The sequence below is a fragment of the Protopterus annectens genome, chromosome 6.part0, assembly GCF_019279795.1.
Source record: "Protopterus annectens isolate FY-2018-M chromosome 6.part0, PAN1.0, whole genome shotgun sequence".
Lineage (NCBI taxonomy): Eukaryota > Metazoa > Chordata > Ceratodontiformes > Protopteridae > Protopterus > Protopterus annectens.
The window spans coordinates 1,442,016,463-1,442,036,672 of NC_056737.1; the positions used below are offsets into that span (position 1 = coordinate 1,442,016,463).

At 34.6% G+C, this 20,210-nt stretch overlaps 1 protein-coding gene across 1 annotated transcript in view; it reads left to right on the top strand.

Annotated features, from left to right (window-relative positions):
* Window positions 1-20,210, top strand: part of THSD7B (thrombospondin type 1 domain containing 7B) — a 6,482,604-nt gene that overhangs the window by 5,746,668 nt on the left and 715,726 nt on the right. Inside the window, exon 19 of the mRNA XM_044074964.1 lies at window positions 345-498. Within this exon, the coding sequence (XP_043930899.1) occupies window positions 345-498 (154 nt within the window). The remainder of the gene's footprint in view (window positions 1-344; window positions 499-20,210) is intronic.

Sequence of the window (20,210 nt, forward strand, 5' to 3'; positions counted from 1 at the left end):
TATTTGTAACTTTTCTGGAGCAAAGTTTCTGGACATAAGTTGTTTGCTTTCTCATTATGTATTCTTAGTATACTAGAATTTTATTGAATGATATGGTGGCAGATTTGCTCCACTTTCAGTTTGAATCATTAGTCTTGTTGCATGATTCAGAAATGCATATTTTCTGCTTTTAAATGAAAATCTGGAGATGACAGCGTTTACAATAAGTAAAATAATGAATTCAGCTAAATAGCAAAGTTTGGTATATCAGCAGCATATCACAGACTAGAAAGGGTAGAAATCTAAGAAGTAAACCTGGTTTGTTCAGTGACTGACAACATGTTGCTGTTTGTTTTTTCACTTAGATGCATAAACAGCACTAGTGATGGCCTGGAAGAACCTGCAGATGACTCACTTTGTGATATAGAGGCCATGCCTGTTGAAACTCAGAAATGCATCTTTCCCTGTCCAAACAAATGTGTGATGTCGGAGTGGAGTCAGTGGAGCAAATGTCCACAGGTAAGACAACATGAAGACATTCACAAAGAAAGGATGACTTAATGATCCGTGTTACACAAATAGAAAAACTAAATAATATTTTTATAAAAGGTGAATACTGAGTCTGACTATAATATGCCCCATGGGATAAGATGAAAAGGTTTGTCAATGCTGTGAGCAAAACACATTCTGATAGCATGTGACAAATCACCATCACATGCATACACTTTACATGAAGCTACTACACAGCTTAATTTCTCATTCATCACTTCCCACCTCTAGTTGGCCCAAGCTTATCTGGTGAGTCTGCCATCTTTGGCCAGGCAGTGTGCCATCACTATCCTGTTACCAGAGTAGTGACTTCTCACATCAGGCATCCAATCCCTTCATTACTCCAGATAAAGTTTTTTTTTTTTTTTCTGAAATATATGTGTTATCTGCTAATATCAGTGCAGTCTTGCACAGCCATATTTTATGTGAGTGTACATTTTCAGAATACTATGAGTGGTTGTTGTAGTGACATAAATAACTCCAGGTATGTCTTACAATATAGGTATGTGTAAGTATAATACTAATTCAGATTGTGTACAATTTTGTATAAATGCACTATCTCAATATTCAAATAACTTTAAAGAGACTGTCTGTTATGTCAGAGTATGTAACTAAAGCTGATGATTTTATGTTGCAATATATTATTGCTGTCTTAATTATTCATTCAAAAATAAATTATTGAAGGAATTAACAAATAAAGTAATAAATAAACCAAGTAATTCAAAGCCACTTAATGCCACTCCACAGGTGTCAAAGCAGCAGTCCAGCCCCTCTAGCTTAATGCTCCCTCCAGCTTGCTCTTTTGATTGTGGTAATGAGATTGAGGTCTCTGGAGTGAATGGTGTGGAGGGATTGTGGATTTCTTTAGATGTATAATTTCTAACAGAGCTGGGTCAGACATGGCTTTGTAAGTCAAGCAGAGATCGAGTCTAAGTAGGTGATATGAGACAGAGAATATTTGGAGTTTTTAGAGTCTGTCCATATAGGACAAGTGTTTAAGGCTTAGGATCCTCTTTGTGAGGTACTTTTACAGCCTCTCCAGTTGTTGCAAGTGTCTAGTGAGGTACATGCCAAATGGGGCATTGTACTTGATGATTAGCCGAACGAGGGAAGAGTAGAGGGAGACAATGACCTCTTTCTTCCTGGATGAAAAACCCTTAGTAATGAGATGTGCCACATAGAAGGACTTTCTGACCACAGTGGCAATGTGGTGGTCAAAAGAGATGTTGCTGTCAACCTGTGTTCCCAGATCTCTTATAACACCTTTTGTGTTCAGTGGACTACCATTGATGTGGTAGTTCATGGGAACTGTTTTTTTCCCAAAGGGGATGATTACATGTTTTATGGCATTGAGCTTAATGACATGGTTCTGACACAAGTCGTTGGTCTCAGTGAGGCCTTTCTATAGGATGTCAACATCACTTGGGGAGTTAATAATAGCTCCCAACTTGCAATCATATGCGAACTTTGTCAGACAGAGTCCCTTTGTGTTGGCCTGGACTTCAGAGAAGTAGATACCAAGCAGAAGAGGACCCAGGCCCAAACCCTGTGGGGCTCCACTCATGACTGGTTAGCATTCTGACCTGGAGTCAGCTACTTTCACACTGTGGGTTCTATCTGTGAGCCAGTTTGCAACTCACCTAGTGATATAAGGGTTGATGTCTAGCTTAGTGAGTTTTTCCATGATTCCTGAGTGGGGAATAGTATCAAAGGCTTTGGCAGATCAAGGTAGGCTGTAAACCCTTCTCTGGTGACTGACTCAAAGAAGTTGACCGGGTTGAGCAGACATGATCTAACCTTCACAAAACCGTACTGTGTGGGATCCAGCATTTGGAGATTCCCTATATCCTTGTTTATTAGGTCCATGATGATGCATTCCATAGCTTTGCATATCAGACTCATCAGGCTAATGGGGTAAAAGTTTCCAGGGTCTGTAGTCGATCCTCCTTTGTGGAGAGGGATGACGGTAGCAGTGTGCCATTCAGTAGGGAAAAAGCCTGAGGTGAGGCTGTGATTGAACAGGGCACACAGTTGAGGTGCCAGTTCACTATGTAGTTCACATAGAACACAGCCAGGGATATTGTCAGGTCCCATAGAAGCTGTATTCTTGGCCTTGGACAGTGCTGTTTTAACCTGTGCAGCACTAATGCTGGGTGCCTGGCAATCTACTGATATTGTGATTGGTCCTTTGGTGGGGGAGAGAGTAGTAAAACACCAGCTAGCCAAACTAGCAAAGCAGGTTTTCAATTCTTAAGGAATTGCTCAACAACAGAAATTTAAGTATGAACACAGGTGTTCAAGTGAGTTGTTTTCCTTGTTCAGGTTGCAAGGGCTGTCCTAAGTTTAGAAATGTAAATGGCACCAATATTAATAACAGGGTTTAGAGAGCTGAACACAGGTTCACCTGTTGTTCTAGTGGGGTGGGGTGGTGTATGTCATTGGATGCGGGTGTCCTGTTGTTAAATGGTATATAGGACAAATGAAGCGACAGGTCAAGAAGCGCATCCTTGAATATTTGGGGGACATCAGACACAGCAGACTGGATAGCCCAGTTTCCAACCATTTCTAGACTTGTCATGGGTGTTCAGATTCTACTTCCTTGTTTAGTGTACTAGCTAAACCTTTATGTCAACATGGTGAAATATTTATAAGTAAATTGGAAGTAAATCTTAATGTTTAATTAGCATTGGAAGCAATGGGAATGATAATTTGTTGGATTTAATTTATGTGTTTTGGTTAAAGGGATGTTTTTCACTTTAACATGATTGTGTTTAGAATGGGGTGTTAATTGATGCACTATAAGTGGAGTGTTTTTCTGATGTGTAATTTATCCCAGGAAGGCATGAGTCGAGGTACCAGGAGACATCAGTAAAGATTTTATTCAACTTGAAGATGGTCCTTTTGTGTTCTATTTTGGAGAGAGTAGTAAAGCTGGCACTGAATCTGTTGGCCAGTATATTGACAATATCTGTTTGCTCGGTATAGGAGGTACCATTGTGCAGTAGCTCAGAGCAAATCTGGGTATTGCCATGGAGATTCTTTACATAACTATAGAAGGCCTTGTGGGTGTCTTTACTATCTGCTGCAATTCTGTTTTCATAGCTAGCTTTAGAGGATTTGATCAGGGATCTCAACTTTTTGTTGAGGCTGATAAGGGAGATTTTCCAGTCTTGGGACTTCACCTTATTCTGCATCAGTTTCCTCCTTCTATTGTAGAGTTTGTTTATGGCAGGGGACCACCAGATTGGCTTCCCTTTTTGGAGGAGAGTGTCTTGGTTCTATTGGGTATGGCGAGATCCATGCATTTGTGTACGTGCTCGTACAGTGCATTGGTGTATGATTTGGCAGTCATGCAACTATTCTCCATTTGCATGGGTGCCGTGAAGTTAGCCACCTCTGTTTTTAGGAGCCCACAGTTAGCTTTGGAGAAGTTTTTCATGGTGGTTACCTTTGCGGGGGGGGGGATGTGGATTTCCAATGTGAGCAGTTTGTCGTCAGATCTAACCAGGGAGGAGTTGACTATTGTTGTAGAGCAACAGTCACCCATGTTAGTAATTACCAGGTCAAGGATGTTGCTACCCCTAGTGGGGTAAGAACGAGCGGGACCAGGGCATTAGAATTAATGAATTCCAGGAAACATTGGGCACGTGTATTGGTACATGAGTAGTTTTCCCAGTTAATGGAGGGGTAGTTGAAGTTGCCGAGTATGAAAGTGTTAGGCTGGACCCTAATATTCTCTGGGGTGCTTAGGAGCGTGGAGTGTGAGCCTTAGGCCATGGCTGGGATCTATAGCAAGCTATGACCTGAATCACTTTCTTTCCCAATCTTAGCTGCACTTGAAGTATCTCTGATGCATCATGTTGGGCTACCAGTGTGGAGGTGTGTGCATCTTTTATGAATATGGAAACACCACTGCCTTTGGAGCTTCGGTCCAAGTTCTGGGGCCGAAAGGTGTGGAATGAGTTATAGCCTGATAGTGCAGGGGTGCTTTCTGCTGCATTGAACCAGGTCTCTGTTACAACACAAATGTTGATGTTCTCCATTTTACGGAGTGGTTTGAGTGACTGCATTTTGAGATTTAGACTTCTAGCACTGGGCAGCATGACTCTCAGATTGCATTTGTTTGTAGCTGCTACAGTGGTAATTTGGTCTTTGGAACACTGCCTAAAAAAGGCACTATAGGGGTGGCAAGAGTCTTGGCCAGTATCCGGAAGCCCAGGTGTGACAGATGCAGGCCATCTCTGGCAAAGCATTGAGGTCTGTCAATCATGTAATCCCAGGTAGACAGATACTGGAACCCCTTAGAATGACACCAAAACCTTAGCCAATTGTTGAAATCAATCATTTTCTGCTTGTACTGTGGAATCATTCTGGGTGATGGTAGGAGGCTGCTCAGGGCTAGGGTCATACCCACCTGGGCTACATAATCCGAGAGCTCCCCCATGTCTCTTTTCATGTAGTCTAGGGAGGTACATCTCAGGTTATTCACAGACACATGTACAATGACAGAGTCATATTTGTACCTCTTCTTGAGTGACTTGAGTGAATGCGTTATATGGTGGATCCTGGTACCTGACAGGTAGCTGACTGTTACTTTCTCCTTATTCAGCATAGTGAGTGGGACATCAGTGTGCCTTGCTATTGAGTCACATATAACTAGTGTGTTGGGCATGCTGTTTTGCCTTAGGGGCTTTGGTTGAGTGGCACACTGCTTAGGAGATTTATGTTTTTCATGATTATTGTTGTGTTGTGGTGGTCGAGTGCATTTCTGCCATAGAGGTCTTTGATGTTTAGGTAGATTTTTGAGAGCGTCTACTAAGGTGGGTGTGTTTTTATGTGAAGGCAGTGCTGGTGTGTGTTCTGGAGGGCTATGTGTTCCATGTGGTGTGGTGCAAGTGTTGACCTTCTCCTCTTGACCAGCTATTCTGGTCTTGGTTGGAGAGTGCATGGCATCCAGTTTGCATATATAAGTACATCTCTTGCAAGTCTGAGTGTTGGGATGTAAGAGGAGAGGGTTGTCAGTGTACATGAGGCAGTTTACCCAAGTTCACCAGTTTAATATGAGAAAGCACAGGGAACTGACTTTTAGACATGCCTGGGGGAGTGGGCATTAATAATAAGCACTGGAGCTGTTTCCTTGTATAACATTTAGTGCTGGTAGCACTTTTATGTCCTACAATAATTGCTACAAGAAGTCTGGTAAAGTGCTAGACTAATAAGCTAGTAAAAGTGCAGGAGAGAAGAGACCTAGCAGACCTAAGGGAAAAAGTGAAGAACAGACTTTTTTTGCACTGTTCAGAAGTTTACAAACAGTCCAGGATACAGCAACTCTGTATCTGGACTAGACAAGTTACAGAAAAGGTGGGAAACAAGCACAGACATGGGCTTTTAAACCAGAAAGTTGAAAGAGATGGAAAAAACTGCCCAACGGCCAATAGATGACAATTTCTGGGCCAGAAGCCACTCCTCTCAGACACCAAGAAAAGCAATCTCAAACAAATTAATAAATGCAGCAGTTTTGTTAACTAAAACAAATTCAGACACCAAGAAAAGCAGTCTCAAGCAAATTAATAAATGCAGCAGTTTTAACTAAAACAAAATCAGACACCAAGAAAAGCAATCTCAAGCAAATTAATAAATGCAGCAAATTTGTTAACTAAAACAAAATCAGACACCCAAAAAAGCAATCTCAAGCAAATTAATAACTGCAGCAGTTTTGTTAACGAAAACAAAATCGGACACCAAGAAAAGCAATCTCAAGCAAGTTAATAAATGCAGCAGTTTTGTTAACTAAAACAAAATCAGACACCAAGAAAAGCAATCTCAAGCAAATTAATAAATGCAGCAGGTTTAACTAAAACAAAATCAGACACCAATAAAAGCAATCTCAAGCAAATTAATAAATGCAGCAGTTATGTTAATTAAAACAAAATCAAGACAACAAAAAAAAGCAATCTCAAGCAAATTAATAAATGCAGCAGTTTTGTTGACTATCACTGATAACAGATTAAGTGCCAAAAAATATACTTATAGGCTTTCTGTATCCAGATGTCTATTGAATCAGTCACAGCTAGGTCACAAAGAGCAGCTGAGATACTGATGTTGCTATATGTGAACTGTTAAATTTTTGACCTGGCAAAAATTCTGCCTAGTGTTTGTCAAATATTGCAAAATATCTGCTGCAAAAACACTCTTCCCCAATCTTGACAAACGCATGCCATCCTGTCTGAACATGTGTGCCCAAAACTAGGCTTGTATGCTCTACACATATATTTCCATTTTTTAAAACAGGACATTTTTTTCCACGTAGGTATTTACCCAGAAAATCTTTTCTTTCATTCACAGTGACCTGACTATCCCTTCTATAGGTGATTTGTAAAATACGTCCTAATACCAGTACATACTATATTAAGAGGGCTGTCAGTTCCCTACTAACAGTCAGACAATCCTTGCAGAAGACATCATTTGTACCAACATGAATAAAAGCGGATTTGTACTTCCTTACATTAAGGTGTTCCAATGCTTATCTCACATCTTCTGTCTTTGCTCCTGGCAAGCATAACACTATTCGATGTCCATTATCTTCTCTGCAAATAAAAGTATCAGTTCCTCAAATAATTGAATCTCCTATTATAAGAAATCTTTGCTGGCCTGCTCTGAAGGATCTTCAGCTTCTAATACAGTAATGTCTGCTCTATCAATTGTTATGAAGGATAGATCTTCATCACCATTAGTCTTATTAATCCCACTGTTTTCATTGTGTATTAAATTCTCATCCAGCTGGTATTGTAAATCCACAACTTGAGCCATGCAGTCAACATCTGTCTTTCTCTGCTTTTTTCTTACAGTAATTTTCTTCGATCCTTCTACATTCAATTTTGATTTTTTTCCTTTTTACCTGCTCCTTGCCTATTTTTTCTACCTTCTCTGTTAGAAAAATGATGCCTTTTTCTGTAGACTAAAGGTTTTCTGATAGAAAAATATCATCATTCCCTGTAACTTGTGTGTTACATAAAATTAGCCTTGTCTTTTTTACTGCATATTTTCTTTCCTTTACAGTCATTAGTCAGTTTCTTTTTCTTCCTTGTTTGTTGTGAACTTCTTCCTTTCTTTCTTTTTCTGTTTCCTTCTAAACAAACTGGATCCTCAGATTGTTGAATACTTGTATCAAGAATTCCAAAGTTGTCAGGGGCATCATCTTGATTTATAGGGGTTGAATGTTCTTTGTAGAAAATAGATGCATCATTTCCTAAATGTGTTCTGTTTGTTCTATGCCTAACATTATTTAGCTCATCAGTCCAGTCATTAATATATGAACAACAGTTCTCCAAGCCATACCAATTACACAAGTGCAATCATCATCAAGTCTAGATTTACTTCTAACATGCTAAGCTAATCATCCAATGTTTGACATGAGGAACACAGATCACCAGTGTTATCAGCTGTTACCTTTTAACATGCATAGCATTTATTATACTGTACAAGATATTTGCGCATTAGCAAATTTTTAATTGCATACTCATTTAAGGAATCAATATTCAGCTTCAAACTAATAAAATGTTGTAAAAGAAAGGAATAATCAAAATCCCTTTTTAACAACCAACAGTGAAATTAAAGGTAAAACAACAAAATATGAATCTTGTTAACAAGCTATCCCTTCCTACCTACAAACAATAAAACAGTGATAAATACAATATAAATTCAAATAAAACTAGTCTTGCCAGCCATCTCCTCAGTAAATCACAAACCAAAGTAGCATTGTTTAGTTATGACTCTTAGGTATGTGTTATCAGTGTGATACTTACCAGGGGTGAATAACTTCCCAAAGGATACTATTATGCATCTCTTGGCATTTAGTTGTAGTTCCTAGCTCTGACATAAGTTATTTGTCTGTATCAACCCTTCCTGGAGAACATTAGAGTCAGTGGAGATAGTAAGACTGATCATAATTTGCAATCAGCTACATTTCTCCAAGTCCTTTTGGTTTCTAATACAATGATGGGAATCATTTCTAATTCAAAGTATGATTAAAGTTCAAAAAATTAGTATTTGTTTTTGATGTCAGCCAAAAGTGCTTTTCACACCATTTGCAATGTCCTCAGAATTAACTACTTCAGCAATTCTTATGGAATTACATATATATCTAAATAGAACTGCAGATTATATTTTATGAGACCCATTTCTCCTACTTCTGTTTGAACTGTCTGGGTATTTTTCTTCCATACTGCTCTCATTTCTACCTGTAAATTTTGATGTCTCTGTACATGAGACACTGTAATTGCTAGGTGTAGAAATTTCAATGGTCAATACTATGTTTGTCTTTTTGCATGGACTATTATATCTGGTTTTATTACTGCTGTTTTTTCAATTGCTGGAAATGGGTGATCCCAAGTGACATACACTTCATCGTTCTCTATAATGCTGTGAGGTTCATATTTCCAGTGTTTCTTAGCTACTTATATTTTGTAGTGTGTGCACAAACCCCAGTGCAACAATCTTGTCACATTATTGTGCTTTTCAATGTATACGCCCTCTGCCACAAGTGTATTGCACCTAGCAGGTGTGCAACTTTTCCAGTTCTTTTTTACAGAACCTACATTTATATGTTTATCCCACATGTTCAGTGGTCTTTGTAAACCAATATGTGTGTGTAGTCCATTACCCTGGGATAACATTATCAACCTTTCTTCCTGTGGCTTCAGCTACCCTCTTCTTAACCATTCATGTGTCAAATTCTATCAACATGAGGTTGCTCTAGGAGATCTTTACACTTGTCACTATATTTATGGCTTTTCCACATTCTCTTCCTTTTCATCTTATCTTTCTCCTTATATACTTTTGTTTGGTTTTTGGCACAATTGGTTGCTGTCTGATGTTTGTCTACTTCTGATATGATTTCCATTCCTATTTGCCATCTGGATGCTTCTGCTAAAATAAGCAGAGAGGTCATCTTATACTTCCTCTCCTCATTTTTGAAAACTTTCACAATGTTTGGATCTGATAATGTCCAAAGATATGTATGCAGTCTACTGTCTACTCATGTAGTCAGTTTCAAGAAGACCCATACCTCCTTCAGAGTGAAGGATATATAATTTTGTTATACACTGATTTTTATATATCATTTGATAAGTGTGAAGCATTTTTTTGTTTTTCTGTCCAATTAATCCAATAGCTGTTGAGATGTTCATCGAAATACTGGACCATATTCTTTGAAATATAGAGAAAAGCTATGAGGTGCTTCACAGCACTGGGCATTCCACCTCTAACTGCAGTCACATGATATGCACAGCATAGTCACAACAACTTTCCCTGACTTGCTATCACTTGCCAGACTGAATACTTAGCTCGTTACCATCAGGCTGCATTAGACTAAATACTTTGCAGTATGATTACTGTAGTAATCAGGGTCCATATTACAACTTTGAACTCACAGGAGTTCGAATGTTGTAATATCGAACTGTAAAGTTCGAAACTCAATAATTAAGAAAACTCCAGGGAAAAAAAATCACTGTTCCGTTACAAAAAAAAAAACACTTACACTTTAAACTTAAACTAAAGTGGGGAGCTTCACCCCCACACCCTCCACAAACCCCCTACTTAAATATACCAACTCCGAGATCGCACCACAGTGGAGGAAATAGAAAAGCCCCAAAAAGGCCCACTGATTTTTTTCCCTGGGAAAAAATCGGTGTGTCGTGGCTTTGCTATTTTCGTATTTCTGACTTTTTGGTTCGATGTTACAATGTTCGAACTCCTGTGAGTTTGACGTTGTAATATAGATCCTAGTAATCATGCTGTTAAACAGTATCTCTTTAGTGAAATTGCTAAGAGCAGCACATACCTTTGGATTCTTTCTCACATTTTTTTCTCAAAAAAAAAAAAATATTTTTCAAATACAGTTGAATAAATTCCATAGTATTTGTATATAACATCTTAATAACTATGTACACTATTTACATCAGCCTGACACTATAACAGAGCTCAGTGTATACAATTACTTTATAGGTATAACAATCCAGTTATCAGAGTGTATCTGTTCAGTTATTGTGAAGTGTCAATCAATGATAAGACTTTTTTTCCATGGAGTGTTAGTAAATGGCTTAGGAGGAATCCTTAATTCTTTAATTTTAATTTCCAACAATGCTGTGTTCTTCAGTAGGCTGTAGAAGTCTTCAAAAGTTGGTATTGTGTTTATATTCCATCTTCTTGTTATACACTTCCTTGAGATTGCAAGGATTGTCCACACTAGATACATATTTGACTCATTCAAATGAGGGCCTTCATACACATTTAATAATACTAGAGCTTTAGATGAGTTAAATGATTCATTAAATAAAGCTTGTAAAAAGTTTTTAATACCATTCCAAAATGGCTTAATTTTAGCACAGTTAAAAAATGTGATTCCATTCTGCATGGTGTATTTACTCACACCTCCAGCATATTCCCTTTGTGGAAGAATTCATTTTAGTAATTCTATCTGGAGTTAAAAATGCTCTGTGCAAGCATTTCCAATTAAAAACTTTCCAGTATTGTGTAAAGGATGTATGTTTATTGATAATAAAATATTTGATTTAATTTCTTTAGTTAGCTGTAATGAGTGTCCTTTTGTTATATAATTCCAATATAAGGATTTGGGTGTTTTTTATAATTTATCAATATCTTGTAAAATTTTAAAATACTATTTCCCATGTCATAATCATTATATATGATTTCATACAGATATTTTGTAACTTTAGGTATTTCTTTAAATGAAGAATTACTAATTATTCTGCATAAATCTTGCGAATACGTCAGAATACTTTGCATAGTTAGCCAATCTTGTTGTGGAATTTTGTATGTTGTTTATATTGTTTGCATATCCAGAACTTTTAGTTCTTTGATACATTGAAACCAGCAAACAAATCCATTCTGTTCCCAGGAATTAATTATTTCTCTGTATATGTTATGTGGATAGCTCTTTGTAACTATGAATGGTGTTAAAAGATGAAGCCAGATTTTTAAATCTATATTTGCATTAATAATTTTCCTAAATGAGTCAATGTAATAATTAATCATTTGAAACACACACACACACACTAAAACCAGATAAAACAAACACCAGAAATGACTGCAGAAGGAAAAAAGCCAAAATCTGTATTTTACGCATTTTGTCCACCTTTAATTACCATGAACTTCATCAGAAATACCATTCCAACATTTTAAACTGTTTAAATACTATTTTACATAGTCACATGTGACTCAAATGACCAATACAAATCTTTAAAAATTTAAAATTTTTTTTTTAAATTAATTTGAACGCACTCTATAAAATCTTTCATTAAAAGGAATGTCTACCTTTTATAATCTAATAAATAAATATTATATATATTTTTACTAGATCCACATTATCAAACCAATATATAATATATAGTAATATAATATGAATTTTATAACCTTTGTACCTGTAAAAAACACTTTATATTTATAGCATCATTCAAACCTGGGAACTGGTCTGCATTAAGCATAATTTGTCACAAAGTTTCATTACATTCTAACTTGACTTTAAAATTTCCAGAAAACAAGTCATCATTAACCTTCTCTAATACAGAGAATGTAAACGTTTTGAAATCTGAACACATAATAGCATGTTTTGCTAATGCATTGGACATGTCCTTATTTCTAATAGCTAATGTATGTCCGTAGATACGTTTACTTAAGGTCCTAATAGTTTTACCTATATAAAAATGTTCACATGAATTACATAAAGCAATGTAAACAACATTTTTAGTCCTACAAGTGTAATGTCCTTTACTATGAATAACCTTATTCAAATGTTTAAAGAATACCATATTACTACCTGAAATATATCTACATTGTTTGCAACATTTACAAGGAAGCATACCAAAATGTGTACTAGTAATAACTTCAGTATTATAATATCTGTTATTTTCTAACTTGATCTTCAAGTTTACATTCTTTTTATACGTAAACACTGTTGCTTTCCCAATAATTGCACTTAAGTCATTATTACCTAATATTACTTTCCAATTGTCAGAGATGATTTTCTTAATTATTGTCATCTCATTAGAAACTGGAATAGGAAAAGCTAAACTACATACAGCTGCTCCCTTATCAACAGAAAGATTTACCTCTAAGGCTTGGTGTAGTATAGGGCTAGCTTTATTTCCCCTAAGAGTGATGACTTCTCTCAATATATTTTTCAGCCATATCCAGTCATACCCTCATTCCATGAAAAAGGCATTTAATTTTTCCACTTCATTTGAAAAAATATCATCCTTACTTGTTAAACGGCTGAGTCTAATTAATTGCCCCTTGACTACTCCTCGCTTCATAAATTCAGGATGCAGACTGTCGTGATGTAAATATTGATTAGTAACTGTAGATTTCCTAAAAATGCTGCTCTCAAAACATGTCCTTTCATTATTTAGACTAAGATGTAAGTCTAAAAAAATTAATGCTCTCACTGAAATGACCAACAGTAAATTTCAAAAAGTTGGTAGAATGATTCAAATAATTCACAAAGACTTCAAAAGAGTCTAAATCTCCATGCCATAAAAAAATCAAATCATCAATGCATCTTTTACAGAAATAAATATTCTTAGAAAATGGATGTGAATGTAAAAACTTGATCTCCCACATAGCCATTACTATGTTAGCAAAGCTAGGTGCAACCCTAGAACCCATAGCTTTACCTGAAATCTGTTGGAAATAAGTATCTTCAAAAATGAAAAAAATATTTTCAAGTACCAAATCCATTAAAGTACATATACTATTAACTAAAACATTATCCAAATCAGTATGACTACTTAAATATTCCCTTAGAAATTCAACTCCAATAGTCTGATTAATACTAGTGTATAGAGAAGTAATGTTTAATGATGCAAAATTAAAGGACATATCTTTTATATATAAGTGGCTCAAAAGAATCTCTCAAGTATGATTTTGTCCTTTGAACTATAGGATTTAAAATTTCATCTAACCATATTGAAATAGATTCTGTTTTAGAAAAACAGGCTGACACAATAGGTCTAAAAGGAATCTCTGTCGCTTGCTTATGTAATTTAGGAATACCAAAAAGTGTAGCCAGTTTGGGATGTTCAATAACTAAAAAATCATAAACAGAATAGTCAATATTACCTTGACTAAATAGGTCAAATAAAATAGAATCCAGTTTTTGAAAACTCCTGGTAATACATTCTTTTGTGACAATCCTATAGCTATTCTCATCTTCCAACAAAGAATTCATTGCTTTACTATAATCAATAGACTTCATAATAACTATTGTACCTCCTTTATCTGCTTTCATTACACACAAGTATCTGTTACTGGCTAACATATCTAATGCTTCTACTTCAGAAGTTGTCAAATTAGGCATCATATTACCTTGTTCTCTAATTTTTCTAAATTCTTGTTCACACATTTTGCCATATACCATTAAAGTAGAATTCAATAAAGGATTAAATGTACTTTTTTTCTTACACCCAGTTTCATCAAATTCAATGTTATTCACACCATCAAACATGAATTTTAAGTTCAATTTTCTTAGATATAATTTGAAATCAACTATTAGTCTGGAAATATTCACATTATTAGAAGGAATAAATAAAAAACCTCTCTGGAGTACAGAAATAACTTCAGTGGGCAATATTTCATTTGTCAAGTTACAAACATTAATACCATAATTTAGTTCTTTCTGTGGTTCTTGCCCCTCCCTTTGCTCCTTGTCTGAACCTTCCCAGACCACCTTGGCATTTTTTGTTCCCAGTTTTGTCCACCAAAAAAGGAACAGCTTTATTAGTAGCCATAACCATTTGTGCATAAGATGTATTTGCTTGTACATTATCTAAAGGTGAATTACCATTGTTATTGTGCTCATTCACTATATTTTGAGAACCTTGTGAACAACTGTCCTGGTTTTGCTGATAATTATTGTCATTCAGTACTTCGGCATCAGCTATAAAGACATTCCCAGTTTTGTTACCTCTTTAATGTTTCAAAGGGTACGCTGTGTTAGTGCTATAAGCTGCCAAGTCTCTTTTTAACTTTTTGTGCTTTCTTTCTACAATAGAGGCTCTATGCCTTTCCAGCTTAGCATTTATGCCAAAATACAGTGGTGCTAGCATACTAAATGCCTGCGAAGCCCTTATTTTGGCATCCAGGCTTTCAGTTTGATCCTTTAGTGTCACCAACTCTGATTTATAATGCTGAATAAGCGCATTCATAAATGCCAAGCCAGTGTTGTTGAAGAGTTCAACCAATTGTGTGCACAGGCTATCTCCCTGCACCACACAATTGGGAAATTTAAAAGTCCTGAGACCAAACGGCACACATTTCAGTCGAACATTCTCTTCTAAATAAAAAATCTCTAACTGTAGAGAAGTGCACTTAACACACAGTTTTTCTAGACTAAAAATGTCTTTCTTGCAACTTGAAATTTCATCCGGAACAGTCACATTACCATGGCCACTTACTTGCTTAGAATTATCCGCTTCTATAGAACAGTGAAACGGATTGTTCATTGTCTTAAAAGTTTGCTGAAACACCTTGTCTTTACAAGCCAATACATCCAAAAGCTTACTTGTAGAACCGTTACCATGTGTAACGTTAGTAGATGCAACGTTAGTAGATGCAACCGAACTTGCTGTGCTGAAAGAATCTTGACTCAAAACAGCATTACCATTGGTTAAGCAGCTGTTCACTTTACTTCCTGGACAAGCTGAATGTGCGTTTGAATTGTTGGAAGCAACACCGTTTCCCATCTGCCGGGCCAAAGCCTCACGAACTGCCTCATTAATGGTAGAGGTAATAAGTTCATTCAAACCTCTTCCTGACTCGGGAACGGGATAAATACTTAAATTTAATAAAGTCTCTTGACTGGATTCCTCTCCTGTCATATCTAGTACAAAAAGTGCAAAAACTTGAAACCACAGACTAAACACACACACTAAAACCAGATAAAACAAATGCCAGAAATGACTGCAGACAGGAAAAAAGCCAAAATATGTATTTTACGCATTTCGTCCACCTTTAATTATTAATTAATTAATTAATTAATTAATTAATTGATTAATAATTAATCATACAAGTTTTAGTGGGCTTAGTTATGTTATAGTTCATACTAATACATATTATGTGCCATGGCAAATTGTTTTTATCTGCTATTTGAAATATTTTTTGTAAATCAAATTCATTTATTGATATTGCAGTTAGTAATTCTTTCCAATTTTCAGAATAATTTGTACTTATCCAATCTGAGATTGTTATAGATATTGATTCTTTTATATATGTTTCTATATCAAGAAAGTTTAATCCTCCCTGCTTCCATGGTTTGATACGATGCATTAAAGCTATTATGTTTCTTTTGGGAAACCATAAAAGTTTTATTAGGCATGAGTTTATTTCTTTGAGTATATTCCTTTCTGGTAACAGCTGTATTGCCACAGCTATGTATATAATATTGGGTAGTAAAACCATTTTTATTAACTGTAGTCTATCTTCAAATGTTAATATTATTTTGTTCTACTTTTCTGCAGATTTTAATTGTATTGATGATAATATTGTTTTTTAGACCAATTCATTATTATCCTTGCATAACTCAATTCCTAGATATTTTAAGGTAGATTCTTGTTTCCCCTATAATGTGATTCCTCTTTGTCTCCAATTCTTTTTTTTTTTATTTAAAAATAAAAATTTTGATTTATTGAAATGGAGTCCTGATGTCCTGGAAAATGTGTCAATTAAAAGATCTAATTTTTCTAATGTCTCTTTTGTATTGGATAATGCTAAAAATATGTCATCAGCAAAGAGCATTACTTTAGAATTGTATTGTTCTTAAACATCTACTCCTCTGATTGTTGTATTGTTATGTATTGAATCTGCCAATACTTCAATAGCCAAAGCAAATAAAATTTGTGACATGGGACATCCTTGTTTAGTACCCTTTGTTGTATGTATAGATTTAGTAGTGAACTAGTTTAACATACACTAAATTATGTGTGTGTGTGTGTGTGTGTGTGTGTGTGTGTGTGTGTGTGTGTGTGTGTGTGTGTGTTTGTGTGTGTGCATATATATATATATATATATATATATATATATATATATATATATATATTTTTTTTTTTTTCTTTAGCAGATGAACAAAAGTAGGAAGAAATTCAAGTAACACCAGAATTTTGAATAAATAGTCCCAATTTAGGGAATCAAAGGCTTTCTCTATATCTAAGCCAATTATGAGTGTTTCTTTATTTTTTTATTAACATAATCTATAAGAGAAATTATCCTTTTAATAATGGCATGTGTGTGTCTATGATATATAAATCGAGTTTGATTATTATTTATTGTTTTGGATAGTGGTATTTTCATTTTGTTAGTTAATATTGTCATAAATATCTTATATTCATTATTTAATAATGATATAGGTCTATACGAGGTACAGAGGTTTGGGGATTTGTTTTCCTTTAAGATTGGTGTGATTAAGGAATATCCCCAAGATGGTGATATTAAAGCTTGTGACTGAATTTCTAATAGAGTTTTATGGAAGAGGGATAGTATCTTTGAAGGAAAACGTTTATATATTTCCATAATTATGCCATCTATACCTGGAGCTTTATTATTTTTACCCTCATTTATTATATCTGTCATTTTTTAGTAGGATATGGGTGCTTGCCGATCTAGTTTTAATTTTTCTGGTATTTTTTTTATATTAGAACATTTTTCATCTATATTTAATTGATCAATATGTATATTTTCTTTTTGAAAATGTTCCATATAGTGATTTCTATAGGCATCAAGAATGTCACCTATACCTGAGACATTTTCCCTTTCTTTTCATGGAAGATACTTTTAATGTTATTAGAATTTGATTGTATTTTGATTCTTGTGGATAAATTATGCAGATTTTAGGGAGAAGTGGCCAATGTATTCATTTTTAGTTTTTCTAAAGCTCAGTGAGTTTTATGTGTTAGGATTTCATTGTATTTATTGTTTAATACTTCTAATTTCTTTTGCATCTCCAAATGATTTTGATTTTTTTCAGCTTTTACTGACAAAAGTTTGGATTGTAGAGCTAATAATTTAGAATCCTATTTTCTGATTTTTTTTATACCAAGTTAGGGTTTTACCATATATGTAAGCTTTTAATGAGCCCCATATCATTATTTTATTTATCTCAGTTGTGTAATTAACATCTAAGAAGAGCTGTAATTCAGATAATAACCAGGGTTTGAACTCTTTAATTTTAGTTATATATGCTGGAATTCTGGACTTAAAGATTAATGGTTTGTATCCCTTTTGAAGTTTTAGTATCAGTGAATTGTGGTCTGAAAAGGGGCAGGGAGTGATTGAGAAATTAATGATTTTAGAGTGTAAGTCATGGGCAGCAAATATTTTATCTATTTTAGTTTGGGTACCAAATCTGTGATCTTGATGGCAAAACAAAAAAGATTTATCTTCTTTAAATTTGAAAGTATCTACAAGACGAATGATTCTACCCACTTGTTTAAAGCTTTTGATATACACAGCAGTCTTTTATTTGTAGTTTCAGAAATATCAAATATACAGTTAAAATCTCCTCCTAATATTACATTGTTTTTATAATTATTGGAAATTAAATCCAAGTGTTTTTTAACAGTTCCTGTTCCAATGCCTGGGAACCCATATAGATTGTCTAGGGTCCATATTCTGTTATTAGATTTAACTATTACTAATGCCATAAGGCCTTCTTTATCTTTATACTTATAAATGATTTCTGGGTTAATCACATTTGTTTTCCATAAAATTGTTATCCCTTTTGTCTTTGTCTTATAAGTGGATTGAGTCAATGTCAAATATTCCTTAGGATTATATTTGTAATTGTCATTTGTTTTTAAATTAATTTCTTGAAGGAAGGCAATTTGTGTTTTGTTCAGTTTTAAACATTTCTGTAGATTTGATCTCTTGCTTGGATTGTTTAAGCAATTGGTATTTAAAGATAATAAAGTTAAATCCATCTTAGGTTATTTAGAATATATATTTTTTGTTTTATTGTGACTATTAAACATTTTCCTCTGATAACTATAAAGTATATGATTAAGCTTTTAAAGGAAATTATCAGTTTTATACTTTGAGTGTTTACCAATAAAGTAATGTTTTGGTCAGGCATACTAAAAATTATTTTGTGAAATAACAAATTTAAACTAATAAATGTTAACAAAACTAAGATCCCCACTAGCCATGGAATGAAAATCATTCCTAATCTGATGGATAAATCTAAGTCCATCAGATTATCACTCATACCTTGATAACCCAGAACATCTGAGCTCCATAAATTGAATTATCATATGGACAATATTTGTAATAGGAATAAGCAATATTTATATTATTTTGAACATATATAATACTATTGTAGATTAGATAGAATTATAATACAATATAACTGTCTACTTATTGTATAAAAACAGCAAAAAACAGTGTAAACCAATGACTAATAAACTGTAAAACACCTAATACGCTGTAAGGTACAGATTCCACAGGAGCCACTTGTGCAAAAGCACACAGTCTATTCCAACATTAAAACACAATTAAAAGCTAGTTTGGTTAAGCGCTTTCATCCACACATCTGTGGACTTCATCAGAACAAGTCAATAATGCACTTAAAGCCCTTAATCAAAATTGCCAATATGCTGTGAATTTATTTAAACATATATATTCTGCTAAAAATCATTGTAATGCAAAAAAGTCACTGCATACAAATTAATTTCTCTATTCCACTGAACACTGTATAAGACAAAAATAACTGTGAAAAATAATAAATGAATTATAAAAATTAATTGAAATGTTTTAAATGTTTTTTTTTAAGTTCATAAAATATTTTTGTAATAATAAGATATAGATGAAGGGAGACCTATGTTGGAATTGGTCAAATCCACAATTCATTCATAAAAAGTGATTGACCATATCCACCTTATACAACAATACATTATTAAAAAAACTCAATCTTAAGTTGTAATATAGGCTTAATGGTTATATGGTCATTCAACCCTGGCTCATTGGATGCATCTGTTAATAGCTGCCACTTCACTTCCCTTTGTCCTAAAATAGTCTTGTGATTTCTTCTCTGAGATCCAGTAATAACCTGCTCTACTATGGCAAATTTAAAAGTGTGTGTCTCATCAAACCTATCTATATGTCTATACAGGGCGTTACTTTTGTCTTTCCGCCTGATATTATAAAGGTGATCATAAATTCTTTTTTTGAAACACCTCTCTGTTTTTCCTATATAGAAACTTGGACACTTCATACACTTAGCTAAATATATAATATTTTAGCGTTACAATTTCCATATTGTAATGTTATTTTGGTTCTGTTAATATTGTCCAATGTGATACCTACAACTTCCCATAATGCACTACACTGACTGCAGCTCCCACACCGCATAGTTTATTTATTCTGCTTCCTTCCACTCCTGTTAATACTCCCTCTCTCAAGTAAGGTCTTCAAGTTGTAGCCCATCTTTTAAACAAATATGGAGTGATCTCCCACTATTTCCCTTATGTTGTTGTCAGCCATAAAAACATTCCAGTTCCTACTAAGAATTTGTTTAATCTGGTAGGCTTGAGCATTATATTCCAAGATACAAGCCCTTTTGTATGTATCAACATTGTTATGTGTATTACTAGCACTTTCTTTATTAAGTTCAGTTCCTA